General features: G+C 40.7%; 1 protein-coding gene across 2 annotated transcripts in view; it reads right to left on the reverse strand.

The window, feature by feature from the left end:
* LARGE1 (LARGE xylosyl- and glucuronyltransferase 1) overlaps positions 1-15,337 on the reverse strand; it is a 361,133-nt gene that overhangs the window by 256,062 nt on the left and 89,734 nt on the right. For both annotated transcript variants that reach the window (XM_084627513.1, XM_084627512.1), the window contains exon 2: positions 707-893. In XM_084627513.1, coding sequence (XP_084483639.1) covers positions 707-812 — 106 coding nt within the window. In that variant the 5' untranslated portion in view covers positions 813-893. The remainder of the gene's footprint in view (positions 1-706; positions 894-15,337) is intronic.

Genomic DNA, 15,337 nt, shown 5'->3' on the forward strand with positions numbered 1-15,337 from the left:
ATTCCCCCCCATCCCGTATTTGAAGATAAAGAAGGGATGTGGGGGAGGGATTGTAATTGTATGGGTGGAAAACTCGTCAAAGGGGAGGGAGAATTGTGGCAAGGTTCTCTTAAATTGCTGCTCTTGTGTTTTAAAGTTGTGTCTCAAGAGTGCCTAGAGCATATGGATGGGTGCCCTTTTAAAGTACTTCTATATCCTTTCCCGCACTCTGTGTCTGTCTTGTCTATTCAGATTATAAGATCTTTGGGGTAGAGACTATCAACAACTCTGTTTGTCTTGGTTGGCCCTTAGGCTCTGCTGTAATAAACATGATTAGTAATAACCATAAAATCAACATAAACAAACATTTCTCTTTTTAGAGCTGCTCTTAAATTAAGATTTTATCACCATAATTATCTTCACCATGATATGGGATACAGAAAAGGAAATGCCAGGAAGCACAGAGAAGAAAAAGAATAAGGAGAAATAATTTCTAACAGTGCTTTTTAAAAGTGGAAGAGAAAAAGCAAACTACTGATGCCAGGATCTACATCCTCCTCATCTGTCAGATGGTGGCAAGGACTCCTGTTGTTAAGAGCCACACACAGGAAGCCATTTGCAGTGCATGACAACAGCTTTATTTAACCTATAATGATTGAAATCCTTCCACTTGTTAGCTCCAATCCTCCTCATTCATCAGTTCCCACCAGGTTTTTTTTACTCTTACCTTCAAAACTCCCAGAAAACAGGTAAATCCAGGTAAAGGCTGGAACAAAAAGGAGAGTCAGAGAGGCAGCCAGGAATTTCCATCTCCCTCTGCAGATTCCCAGCATTCTCTCAGAAGTAGAGATTCCCAACCCAGTGCTGTTCCTATGTCGGAAGCGCGTAGTCCACAGCCTCCCACATATTACTCTCTGAAAGGGAAAGGAGGAAAGGTTACCAGTTTATACCACTATATGAAGCCAGACTCTTCCAATGCCCTGCAGAGCTACAGAATGAGGCTGAAAACGGGGTTGCTCACATTGCAAAACAGTTCCCATTTCAACATTCTACACAACAAATATAATGAATATCTGAGAAGTGCCCTAAAAGAGCATAAATCAATAAAATATATCACATCAGCTAAACACACACTGAGCTCATCTTATAAAGAGCAGCATTTGTATGCCACCCTTTGAATACAAAAAGACTCCATTTTCCTTGATGTCTCTGGGCAGAAAAGAGAGAGACACCTGTACCTCTACTTCTGAAGAGCAGGAAAAACACTGGTCTACTGCTGGCCTAGCTGCTGGTACTGAAGGACTCAGAAAAATAATCAGGAAAGGGAGAGTGGGAATTATGGTTGCCACTAAAGTGACAGGGTTTGCCAATCACAAAGTGATACTGATGTATATGTAAATGGGAGGAAAAGGGAAGGTTTACAATGGCTAAAGACAGAAAACAGAAGGAAACACTAGCAGCTGATGGCAGGAGCTTCAGACTATATGCAATAAGAGAGATAAAGAAGGAGTTTCCCTCTTTCAGGAATGCCATTTCCACCTGATTCCAGTATTTCAATTATCTTAACATAGTTTAATGTAATTTAACAGGTATTTCTTTCTCTTTTATATTGTGGAAAATGTTGACTTTGATATTTTAAAGGGAGTTACCACTATATGAAAAGAAAAAAAAAATCTAGACTTGTTTAAAATAAAAATAAGTAGCACTTTTGCACATCCTAGATTAGGTGGCAACACTATCTCAAACCCTTAATTCATTACAGGCATTTTCAGTAAATGATTATGTGTACTCCTCCAGAGGCACACATGGAGCATTAAAGACATTTTCACACCTCTCTCTTTTCCCTAAAAAGGAGGGAATACTGAGAAATACCAGGATTTGGGTAGGGCAATAGGGGAGAAAACAGGTATCAAATCCATGCAAATCTATTTGTTTCAGGATTTTGCAGGGTTCACATGCAGGCCCAGAAACCTCCCCAGAAAAGGTTTGTGATTTCAAATAAAAATTGGTGCAACACGGTAATAGGGATTGTAAGAGCTAAACTCAAGGTACTGTGAAGTCTTTAATAATAGTGCCTTTTGGTGCATGCTGAAATAGAATATTCCTACACAGATTTACATTTTTTAAAATCACCATTGCATGCAATGAAAACACATTTGATCTTTAAGACCATACATGTATTAAATTCACAGTGAAAGTAAATTCAACTTAAAGCCAAAATAAGAGACAAATTAAAGATAGGAAAGATGGGCTCAGAAAAAGAATTTTCCAATAATTTTCTGCTTTAGGTCCCCACCACTTAGGGTCTCAAGCAGGGGACAGCAAAGACTACAAAAATTTACCAACCTCTTCCAAAATGTTACTGAATAGCATCAGCTTTGCAAACTAACTAAAAGAGCAACACTGCAGCCCAAAGCAACAAAACACGCAAGTAACAATTACTGCACTGGTGCCAACCCCCAACTCTGCGCTAGCACCCCTCCACCCCCAAGCAGCCAGGCTGGGCCCTTCGCTCTGGCCCGACCCAAGCCCATGCCACCTCAGCCATTATTGGGAGATGGAGGTGCAGTTCAGGCTCCAGGGTGGGGCCTGCGAAGGTTGTGCAGTAATAAAGACTTGGCAGTGACCACGACTGTCACCTCCTCAGAACCAGCACCCCCTGAGCCAGCTCCTCAGCATCCCCCTTTTCCCACAGGCATTCTGGAGAGGCAGCACGGCCCCTACCAGCTTGCAGCAATAGCCGCTCAAGCTCCTACACGTTGTGGCTGCCATTCTCTATGGGCGGTGGGAGGAGACCTGTCAGCTCAGCATAGCACTGCCCCTGAGGCTGCAGCAGCACTACCAGCCGAGGGACAACATATTACAGAATGTCAGAAGTGGGGGCTTCAGTGACAGCTGGATGCTGGAAACCTTTAAACTGGTGCCCTCAAAGGACCACGGAGAGTGCAGTTACCCTGAAACTGTGACACTGGTTATATTTCATCTTTTTTTTTTTTTTTTTAAACACCCCACCAGAAGTACTGCCATGATGAGAAGGAGTGCTGTTTATGCTCATCTAAAAAATACAGATAATTTTGCCAGGCTTTTGATGCATTTCACACTAGTTTTATGTGTACACACTACAGTGCACAGCGTATACGTAACTTTGTTGTGCAGAGATGGCAAAAATTCTATACCGTTTTCATGGAGCGTATCACTGCTATGCTTCGATACAACGTACAAACATACATCGCTCTCAAAGGGCGGGATTTTCCAAAGCACTCTGTGCTGGCCTAGCCCTGCTCTCACTCGGTCAGTGGTAGAACTCTCAAGCTCAGCACAGTTAAGGACAATCAGGAACGCTTTTGAAAATCCCACTCTGTGTGCACTGCCATGAGCATTCTGTTGTGAGAGATGATAACACACCGACTCGGAAGAGCACCAACAGAGTTGGCAGCATGCAAATTCATATTTGACCTGCATGTTTAAGGAATAATTCAGTTTTTCCTGAGTTACTTTCTCTTTTATTAAATACCCATGAAAACGTAGTTTGTGAATTGGCCAATACATAAGTCCCATCCTGGACCATGCTCTAACTGCTCGGCACCACTTTACTGGTGCAAAGTAGCCTCAGGATTGGGAAGTACAAAGGGCATATATGCACCCCGACGTCAGTTGCACTGGGCATATCTTGGCTGCAGATCAGGACCTGGCCCAGACAATGCTCTGCCTTTATATGTGACTGCCATCTTTCAAACAAAACAGTCAGATAATTCTGCACATTCATGTAGAACTTTTATCTAACTAGGGAAGCTGTTTGGGAAGTTCCCAGGCAGACAAGCCAGGTTGCAATGGATCATCCCACGAAACGCAGAAAGATTTCATCTAAGGCTGCTTAAAAAAAAAAAAAAAAAGTGCCACAAGTTATTTTAAAAGTTTTCATCATAACCCCATCTTCCAAAGATTCTGAGCAGCTTCCTCAAGTCTTCAAGGGTAGCTTTTCGAAGTGTAGAATCACCATGCTTGCTGATGTGTTAATGTTCCCAACTAGTAAATGCATCATATGAAAAACCCACACCAGCAGTTTTGCAAATGACCCATGGATAGCAGTAAAGATATTTTGCTTATGGCAGAGCTTCAAATTCAGTAGTTCATTTATTAAAGTGTTCACTTAAGAAGATTTCACCTCATTTACAATCTTCAAATACACAGGAACAAGGCACAGTTATTCTTTGATTACACTGTCATCATGTCAATTCAAAGAGTATAAATGTGTTACTCTTGAAAGAGTGGCGGACAGCACTGGCTAGAGCAATGGCTGAACACAACAAATGTTAGTACTGTGTTTGTTTCCCCCACACAGCTAGGCCATTAGGATCTTAATCCTGACCTACAGCATCCACTGTCCAGCCACAGATCTCTCCTAAGCATGATGCCAACTACAGTGTGGTTTTATAATATGAACTAAACATCAGGCTTGTGAGGATGTGGTCCCATTAACTAAATCCCCATCTCCAGTGATCAAGCTAAAAATCTCTTATAGATTATAATGCCAGAAGAGACCACTGTGATCATTAGTCTGATCTTCTGTGTAATACAGGCCATAGAACTTCCCTGAATTAATTCCTCTTTGAACCATACCACATCTTTTATAAAAACATCCAATCTAGATTTTTAAATGTCCACCCCAACCCTTGGTAAAAGCCATTGTCATTTAAACAGATTTCAGGACCTTTCATTGTTGCGCTCAGCATTTGAACTTAGTGCGGTAACAATTTATCTCATGATCTCTAAAAAAGAATATTGTGGATTGTGATGGAAGGAAAATAAGGAAGAGAAAGCACTGGCCAGGCTGTGCACAGGGTGCAGGGTAAGACAGTCCAATGAAACAGAACCCAAATAATTCCTCTTAACCTGCTGCTGAATTTACACAGCTGCAGAAAAAAGCCTTTGGGTCACATTCTACACATTCAACCCCACTGATTTCAGTGGGTTTACATGAGTATAACTGAGGGCTGAATGTGTCCCATTATATCTGTCATAATGCTGGCAGGGTGTTCTGTGAGAGGTCCTCAGGAGTAGAACTCCATCCTATAAGTAGTCTTTCAGAGCATAGATTTATTAGCCTTCTGGGCATATATTTTCTCTCTTCACTAAGGAAGAGGGGATGGGCTATCTTTATGGATGAGCTATATTTTTCTTGTTTTGAGGTTTTAAACTATGGGATAGGTTCCCAGAGCACAGGACGGGAACCGACCGTGACATTTTAGAAATATGAAAACATAACCACCGCAAATGATGCTTGCTTATTGCATTAAAGGAATGTATGTGCTGCACACAGTCAGTTTTCAAATGTTGATAAATCCAATTTCAAAACATAGATCCAGTCTTATTAAATCAGTGTTGCAATAGTGAACTGGACAGAAATATGCCCACTTAAACCAGCTGAGATCTGGCCCAACATTTTTCAAACTTAGCAAAGACTGAACTCCTCATTGAGGACTACATGCAAATGAAGATGGAAAATGGACCCTCTATAGTCTCAAAACTTTTTTCTAGAGTTAGAACTAATTTCAAAAGAAAAAATATTTATAGTTTTTCAAGATTATGTAACTCAAAAACCCAGCTGAATAGATTTTGTTCCAGATTTTCTTTAAAAAAAAAGTCACCTTTGGCCTAAGGCAAAGCAAAAGTAATTTAATAAAAAAGAATTCTTGTTTCTGAACATCATAAATAGAGAAGAAGGATTTGATTGGAATGCCTTTCTCCTCCCTTGATTACTGCCAACATCACCACAATACTGCACCACCTTGAAAATACCTGGGTGACAAATCACAGTGGAAATAGAAGCCACTGGCTCCTGAAATAGACAACTTCATCTGCATCTCTCTCTCCCCTCACACAAACTTAATCAAGGTCCTACATGCCATCAGTCAACTGTGTACTGAGTAACTTGGTCCCCGTGCTCACCCTTCCCCTATGTACACACACATAGTTTCATACAGTTTAAGCCACAACGAGATCATGAGAGCATCTAGTCCAACCTCCTGTATATCACAAGCCATTAAATTTCATCCAGATACCCCTATACAGGTCCAATAACTTGAGAGAGACTAAAGCATTTCAGTATCCAGGAGACCAAACTATAAAGCACCAATGGCACAGAACAAGTGAGATTAAGGTGCAACCAATATCCGAGGCCCCTGCGATGACAGGAAATTGATCAGGTACGATATGCCCGAATAATCTTAGCAGTGACCAATCCCCCATGCTACAAAGAAAGGTTAAAAAAAGAAGAAAAAAAAAAGACACAGGGTCCCTGCCAATCTTACCTGTGGGGAAATTCCTTCTGATTCCAAATCTCGCATCAGTTTTACCCTGAGCATGTCAACAAGATATACCAGCCAACCATCTAAGACGATTCTCTGTAACACCTCAAAGCACTGGTCCACCCCACCTGGTGTTCTGTCTCCAGCTCTGGTCAATCCCTGATGCCTCAGAGGAAGCTGAACAAAACATCCAGACAACATCTGGACAATTGTGCATTGGGGGAAAAAATCCTTCCTGACCCCTGCAGGCAACAGGCTGAAGACGTGAAGTATGAAATCGGATTATAGTTAGTGTCATAATGCAGAACAGCAAGTGTTATGAGCATTTTGAGGACAATGTAAGCAATCCTGTTCTCCCTGTGAGCCATGAAAGAAGAGGATGAACAGCGGGATTCAGACTCACAGACTCCAAGACCAGAAGGGCCCGTTACAACCCTCCAGCCTGAATCCCTGCAAACACACGCTAAAGAACTTTGCCCAGAAGATGGATTGAAGGATTTTTGAATTAGAAAGACCTCGTTTTAAAGACTCCAAGCAACGTTGAATCTCTCCACCTCCTTTGTTAATGCTTAATTATTTTCATTGCTAGAAAACTGTCTCTTATTTAAGGTTGTCTTTGTATAACTTCAACCCACTGGATCGTGTTACGCCTTTGTTAGCAGAATTGAAAAGCCTGCCATTAGCAGATCTCTGTCTCTAGGCACTTACCCATGGAAAGTGATCAAGTCAACTCTCAACCTTCTCTTCAGTAAGAATAGGGTGAATTCCTTAAGCTACACATCATAATGCTTGTTTTCTAGCTGCTAGATCATTCTTGGGTCCCTCCTTTGAACTCTCTTCAGTATTTCCACAACCTTCTTTAAGTGTGCACACTAGAACTGGACACTGTATTCTAGTAGCTGTCTTACCAACATACAGAGGCAAGATCACTTCCCTACTTCTACTTGATATTCCCTTTTTTATATGCACAAAGATCATATTAGCCCTTTTTGCCACAGCACTGCACTGAAAGCTCATGCGGACATGACTATCTGGAATGGCCCCCTAGTCCTTCCCTGAGTCACTGATTTCCAAAGACAATCTCCCATCCTGCAGCTGTAATCTGAATTATTTTGTTCTCAGACATATTACTTTGCATTTGGCCGGATTAAAATGCATGTTCTTGGATTGTGACCATTAACTCGGGCAATTCAGAACACTCTACCACAATAACCTGTCATTCTCATTATTTACTACCCTAGCAATCTGTGTGTCATCTACAAACTTTACTAATAAAGATGCACACACTTCTATTATTGTGTCACTGTGTCAGAGAGCTTGCATCATTTTCAGCCAAGGATTATCTGATCAGCAAAGTGCTAGGCAGCTCTCAACTAGTACGAGCAGCTTATAATAAAGTGTAGCATATAACATACCACTAATCACTTTAGTATTCAGTTTCTATTAGCAATTTTAATTATGGCATGACAGCTCAACTATGTAGGGCATTCAGCAAGAGTGCAGTTCAGCAGTGTTAAGAATTATGACAACAAAATCAACACAATTAACTAGATTTAACAGTGTACTATACCTATTGTCTTATACATTTCCCCGCATTTGTCACTGTTAATGTTATCCCAATAATCTTCCATTTGTTTTCAGATTCACTGAAATGAAAATATACAGTTAAAGCTATCTATATGCCAACCCTGTGTTTTGGTTTTACCATATAGCTTGAATGAATGAAGTGCAATTCTCCCCACTTTTCCACACTTGCAATAACAGGTTCAAGGAATAATTTCTACTTTAAAGCTTTTCCCTGGGCACTCAAGACTGATGTGTCTTTGGAGCATCCATCCTTTAAGTGAGACTTTCACACTATACAGACTTAAAATAAAAATAACCTATAGAAAACTCTGTTCAGTTAGCCTGTATTTTTCCTTTTTCATTTTCAAAAAAATTGTAATAATTTATGTTAAAACAGGAGTTCTCTCCCTGGCACCCACCTTTTTATCTCGCAGTAAAGCTGTAGTCCCCTAGCTATAAAAGCTTGCTGCCATGTGACAAGCTGTTTGCCATGCCAAAAGAGAGACTGTTGCCATAAAAAGATTCTGATGGCATAAATCCAACATGGTGGCCAGAAAATGGAATAAAAGATTATGAACTCTGAAAGGGCAAGTCCTTATTCAAATAAATGCCCTCTTTGCCCATATGTGCTACCTCTAGATTCCTTAGAGGAGAAATGGTATTTTGAGAAAGGACAGTGCCATCTTTTCCCCACCCCCTACTCTGATTCCCCTACGTGGAGGAAGCATGCTCCAAAACCAAAGCCAAAACCAAACAGTTCAGACTCCCTTGACACTGAGAATCTCTCTCTTAGAACCATACTTCAAGGCATCCTGAGGTCAGGATTTCGAAGAAAGGCCTGGAGTCCATTCAGACACAGAATCTGCTCCAGAAGGTCTATTAACCCACTCCATAGGAATAGAATATAGCAGAATCTCCAGATCCTTGCAGGATCAGATGGTAAAATTAAGGCGTATGGAGCACTGCTCAGGTAAATACCGTTCACCAAAGCATCTAAATCATCCATGATTAGAGGCTGAGACTAAGAAATGTCATCATACAAAACAGTCAGTTGTTGGACCTTCTGTCCACAAGGGAAGTAACTGGAACCAAAGTTCCTCCTGCCCTACCCCCAGGCAATCAATCAAGCAATAAAACAAAAAACAAAACCAAAAAACATTTCCCTCCTGGGACAAGAATTGTCTATTTTAAAACTTTCTATACTGAGTTTCAACTAGTTACAAGAAAGTAGCCCTAACCATGGGAGAAAAACAGCCAACATGTTGACAAGCTGAAGCTCCAAATGGAGTTCTAGTTTACCTGTCTGCTAGTGGGCTGGACCTGACAGCATGTGGGAACCACACTACCTTATAACACCTCACAGGAAACGTTCCAGTGCTCAAGCAGAAGTCCACTTGGCCCCCAATGGTCAGAGCTTTGCAGAAGATTCCAGGACGGGGTGCAGTGAACGGCCTATCTCATGTAGGGTTGCCAGTTTAGACTGAACATATCCCTGGAGGTGTCATTACATGACAATCTTTAATGAAAGATTAATTTTTAATTCCTGGAGACTCCAAGGCAATCATGGAGGGCTGGCAACCCTAATCTCAAGAGTGGGGATCTGTCCTGACAATACACCAAGGAGAAACAACTCTTCTGCCAGGTACCACTCCTGCTACAGTACAGTACAGTATATGAGTAACCACTGGCCTAGCTAATGGAGAAAAGAAAAGGCTGATGTTCAAAACAGAAAAACCACAGAGGTTTTGTAGTGCTGCCCCTTGACTGCACATTGGTTTCAATAAAAACACTGCTCTCAGCCCCCTCTGGAGAACCTCTCCCCTAGTTACTTACCCATGGAATCAGTGTAATCCAAAGCCTCTTTCCCTTGAGACATACATGGACCAATACAGAAGGAAGACTAAAAGTTAATGTGAAGGTAGGAGATTAATTAAGACAGAGAAAGAGGGCAGGTGAACATGTTCAAAGTTTCTACTGACTGGTCAACATAAACGTGAAGGGGGCAGGGGAGAGTCAGTTCTTCGAGAAGTTAGGAGTGCAGCAAAAGCCCAACACAAGCATGACAGAAAGATAAAACTGGGCTGTTACTCATATTTTATATCCACTCAAAGAAAAGTTATCCAGTTCTAAAGTAGCTACTGACTAGTTTTCTCCACGAACAAGTCAAATCCCCTTCTCCAAATGCTTTTTAACCGCACCCATTTACCCATACGCACATAAAGCAGTAGCTATTTCATCTGCTCACCAGCCTGTCTGAATACTCCCCACAGTCCAAGGGAGGTGGAACAGGATTGACCCAGTTTGAGAATGATAGCAAAACACTACCCCATGCACATAGTATAACTCCATATTAAAAACACCCTCGTGTACGAAATTCCAACTTCATTGAGTTATAAACTTAATGAAGATCACAGAAAACTAACAGTAATAGCTGCGGGGTGTAACTTTCCCTACAGACACAACCCTCTCCAGAATCATAACTTACATTTAGATCAATCAGAACACTATCCTGCAGCAAAAGTTTCACGCTTAAAAAACGTAACTTTGACAAACAAAACAAAACACACCACACCACATTTCTTGACCAAGGAAGGAAAACGCCATCCTTAAAATGTGCAATTGCTTCATAGCTTTCATTACCAGTGCATTTTCCTTCTTCAGGAACCAATGACTGAGGAGTTGTGTGTTTCTGCATTTATTGCCCCTCCTTCTTTCATGCTGCGCACACACCCCACACAGAAAGCAAGGTTCCCATCTTTAGTCAGAAACTTCAGATTCAACACACAACATTAAAACACATACAGAGATCTTTAGTTAAACCCTCAGTTGGAGTAAATCAGCATAGCTCCATTGAAGTCAATGAATCTATGTCGATTCACACCAGTTCAGGATCTGGCACCTTGTGATTAACAGGTGTGATGTCACATCTGTGATTTAGAAGACATAACCTCCCCTTAATTCTTACATATTGCTTAGGTATTACTAAAGCCAGTTAAACAAATTTGTCTTTTTTTTTTTGTTCAAACTCAAGTTATCCATCTCATGGAGAATTCCAAAGATAGGAAATTCCCTTCACTCCTATCTGTATAATCATAGTACTGGCAAGAGATTTAGAAGAACATTTCACTAAAACTGGACATGACCAAAAGCATTAGAGGACAGACACTTTGTTAAGTCTACACTTTTACATAATGGAAAAGAATTTTTGGCAAATTAAGACAATTTATAAGGGTTTCAGAATTGTCTTGGTGTATTATTACAGAACATCAGATGTTACTATGAGCGGCAAGCTACATTTTCAGTTAGCACCTGTCGGACTGTAATGAGGATTAATGTTGTTTTGGAGCAAACTTCCAAGAAGTTTATATTGGAAATAAAGTATTAGCACCAAGGCTCATCAAAGAAGTGGATAGATAATTCATGTTGAATCTGGAGCCTTGTTGTCTGAGATTTCCTGCTACAATTCTTCTGTCCATTGTATGCTAAGATATGATATCAATTTGTTCTTAACCATTATGCCTTTCAGGCATGCTGCCGAGTCTATCCATTTTCCCAGGTTTTATTTGATTGAGTGAGTAGTGAATAGGTTGAAGGGAAAGATTTTTTTGTTTAAGAGCTATGAAAAGCTCTTGCAGAGCAGTTTGAGGATCAGGATTTATTTACTTTTTTAATAGGAGAGATCAATTTGGATGTAAAATGTTGCTCTGTATGCTTTATTCCTTATAGAAATATCTTGGAACACTAGATAGGTACTTAATAAACTGGAATAAAACAATAAAAGTTTATCTTAGTTTCTTACTGCTGCACTACACAGATTATACTCATCTGTGTACTAGTCTAATATGGCATGGGTGAGTTTAATGGATCTTCAAAAGGTGTATGCAAGAGATTATCAAAGGCCAAGCAAAAGCTAAAATGAAAAAAATGGTCTCAAGGCGACATACTGACAAGAGAAGATCAAAAAATCTGAAATTTTCATTTGTCTAGTTAGCATTTAAACATGGTTCTTTCAAACAAATCTATAGTTTGGATAGCTCTTCTTACCCTTCCCTTAGAATACACCTCTGTCACGAAGGCAGTATGATCTAAAGTCAGAATATGGGACTGGGAGTCAGGATTTCTGGGTTCTCTTCCCACTGAAGCCAATAGTTCATCAGTTTTAATTAAGCCCATTGAATGTCACCCTGTTCTTATGTTATGAAAAAGGGAGAAGAGAAGCTCCCAGTCTGTCTTCTCTGTGCCATTTATAATTACATATATTTATATGTCCCATCTCGTCTCCTTTCTAAGGTGAACAGTCCCAATCTTTTCAATCTCTCTACATATGAGAGAGTTTTAACATATTCCTTATCACTATCATCACCCTTTTCTTAAACCCCTATAATTCTGTAAGTAAAGAGGTTATAAATACAAGATTACAAATTTACTTCAATGTTCAGTAAGTCTCTTGAAAAGAAAGTGTGTGTGTGTGTGTGTGTGTGTGTGTGTGTGTGTGTGTGTGTGTGTGTGTGTGTGTGTGTGTGTGTAAAATTGCCTGATTAGAATGTTTGCAGTTTGGGGTCCTATTATATCCCAATCGTTGGGGGGGGGGGAAGAGAGTTTGGAGGGGGGGAAGAGGGGACAGGCAGCTGGACATTTTTTCAAAGCAAGTTAAGAGACAGCAGATAACACAGACGTGTACTTATCACCACTCTTAGTACTTTTCAGGTAATTTGGCTCTCCCTGTACTATATGAGCCCTCATTAATCTCTTTACAGCACTTCTGATGAAGGAAGTTTTCCTATATTGCGAGCACCTAAATCCTACAAGAAGAGGCATTTGGAGAAGTGTAGAGAGTACTCTCTCTCTCTCTCTGTGGCTCTGATTCAGGAAAGCACTTAAAGACTTTCTTAACTTTAAGCATATGCTTAAATCCCATTGCCCTCAATGAGGGTTAAGCAGATGGTTAAGTGCTTTCCTGAATGAGGGTGTGAGAGCAGCACTGGCAAACCCAAGTGTTTAAAAATCAGTCAAGCCCCCCAAAATCATGAGATTTTAAAAATGATAAATGTTGGGTTCTTTTCATTTGCCTTCAAGTTTCTGAGCTTTAATGGAGTCCCATTATCAAGCTTTTCTCTGAAACCTTGAGAGCTAAAAATCTACTCTCTTTTCTTTTAGATGCACACTAAGAGTCTCATGTATCATCTGACGCCAGGAGCTTGGGCTCGAAGAAAAACACCAGCTATTGCAAGTCTTGCAATAAAATTGTGAGAATCAGCAAAAGTGGGTGGGAGAGAAGGTTTGCATGTGTGTGTATGGGTCCATGCCACCAACATGCAGTCCTTAACTATGTGTTGGAGTTGTTACTACTCAATTCCTTACTGTATCTCCAGAATTCACTCAGTTTCTCATCAAGATACTGTCAATTAGGCCTGTTCAAGTTTTGTTCGTTACTTATTCCAACATGCTTTGGGAGTAACAAACCATTTATGAACCTTGAGACAAATCCCATTTTGCCCAATAGCTGGAACATCCTATGGCCAATCAAGCAAATGAAAGGCTCCCTCGAGGTTTGTGATGAGCAAACCTTCTCCAATATTCACATGGGAATAAGATTATACATGGAAAGACTTTGTTTAAATTAATAATATTGGAACTCAATAGAGTAAAATCAAGTAGTCTTTAAATATTTCTGAGTCAGCTCGTGGCTTGACGTAAAAATCCATACAAAGAATGAATACAGACTGCCAACCTCAGAAGGTTTATCCTTCTATTCTGTAGTCTCCAAAGCTAAAATCAGAGGGATGATCTGCTCCTGTATTTTTAATTCTTTTAATACACATAATTATAGCTCTGGCAAATGACTTCAAGTCAGTGTTCAACAGTAAAATTGGCTTGTATGGGCAAAATTACCTTGGCTGTTTACCAGCCTTGCAAAAACTGCAAAATAGAGGCAAAATGGAAATTTGGGAGAGTGTCTATTCGCTACTTGTGACAGAAGAATACTTTAGCAATAATACCAGTATTTTGTATTTATGTAGCACCTTTGATTTGAGGATCTCAAAGCTTCTTACAAACACTAAAAACTTTAGAAATGTTAAGTAGTCTTAACCCTAGTTTACAGAGCCAAAGCCTGAAGAAAAGTGAGTTGACCACAGCCATACAGTAAGTGAAAGGCAAAGCCAGGAATAGCATCCAAAACGCTTGACTTCAGTTAAAATGCCCTGTTTATTATTAGATCATACCTCATTCCTTGTTAATACTTCACAGTGTTTTGTTCACTAACCTATTCAGTGCACCACTAACAAAAGATTAATCAATCAGATCTAGGCACTTTTTGATAACTTTAAAAGTGATCTGTTGCATTTCTCCTTTGTCATATCTTGTTTAGTTGTTAACCCCATGTGTGGGCTTAGAGATTTTGGATCACAACATCTAAAGAACTATTACAGTGTCTGAGTCACATGACACACTAGATGGATAGCATTTCAAATGTTTATAAAAAGTTCAGTCAATATGCCAAGCGGTAGGACACTTTCATTTTGAAACTTTAAACTAGGCACGATATGTACCTGAAATTCAGCCCACATGCCTTTTGGTGAATCCCAGCTGAGCTTTCTCTCTTTCTTCTTCACTGATGCCAGGCAAGGATTCGAGTGTTCAGATGGAAGCCACACATGGTTTTGTGCATTTTCAGCCTCAAACCAGGCAAAACTCAACATCATATACGGCAGCAAAATGAACCAAAACAAGAGAGTCCAATAATGCTGGGTGGACTGAAATCACAAAGTTTTACATAAGGACTAAATCACTGGCTGTGGCCTTATCAGCTGTGAGAACATGAAAAACTTTTCTCATCTCAAAAGCTAGGCTATAGAAGGTTTCCATTTTTATCATCAAATTCATAACCTGTCTTGTGTTAAGGCTCAGTAGTTCAGCTACTTTGGTATTTAATAAATGTAGCTTATTTGGGACATTTTCCAACTCCCACATCAGGGGTTCTCAACTTATTTACTATTATGGGCCGCATGTATGTCATGTGGGCTGAATCCATACTATATACACCTGTATGGCCCTGAGGTTGTCACATGGGCCGCAGCTGTGCGCTGATTGGGCTGCAAGCAGCCCACAGGCTGAGTACCACTGTCCTACACTACACCAGGCAAACATCGTGAAGTAAACCAGTAGTTCTCAACCAGGGGTCCGGGGCCCCCTGGGGGGGCCATGAACAGGTTTCAGGGGGTTCACCAAGCAGGACCAGCGTTAGACTCACTGGGGCCTAGGGCAGAAAGCCAAAGCCTCATTGCATGGGGCTGAAGCCAAAGCTGGGCTGAAGCCAAAGCTTGAGCAACTTAGCTTCGTGGGGGCCCCTGTGGCATCGGGCCCCAGGAAATTGCCCTGTGTGCCATCCCCTAACCCCGGCCCTGGCTTTTATATGCAGAACACCAGTGGCTGTGGCACAAGTAGCACAAGCTGTGGAATTTTTAATAGCATGTGGGGGGGGG

This window comes from Lepidochelys olivacea, assembly GCF_965140295.1.
Source record: "Lepidochelys olivacea isolate rLepOli2 genome assembly, chromosome: 1".
Lineage (NCBI taxonomy): Eukaryota > Metazoa > Chordata > Testudines > Cheloniidae > Lepidochelys > Lepidochelys olivacea.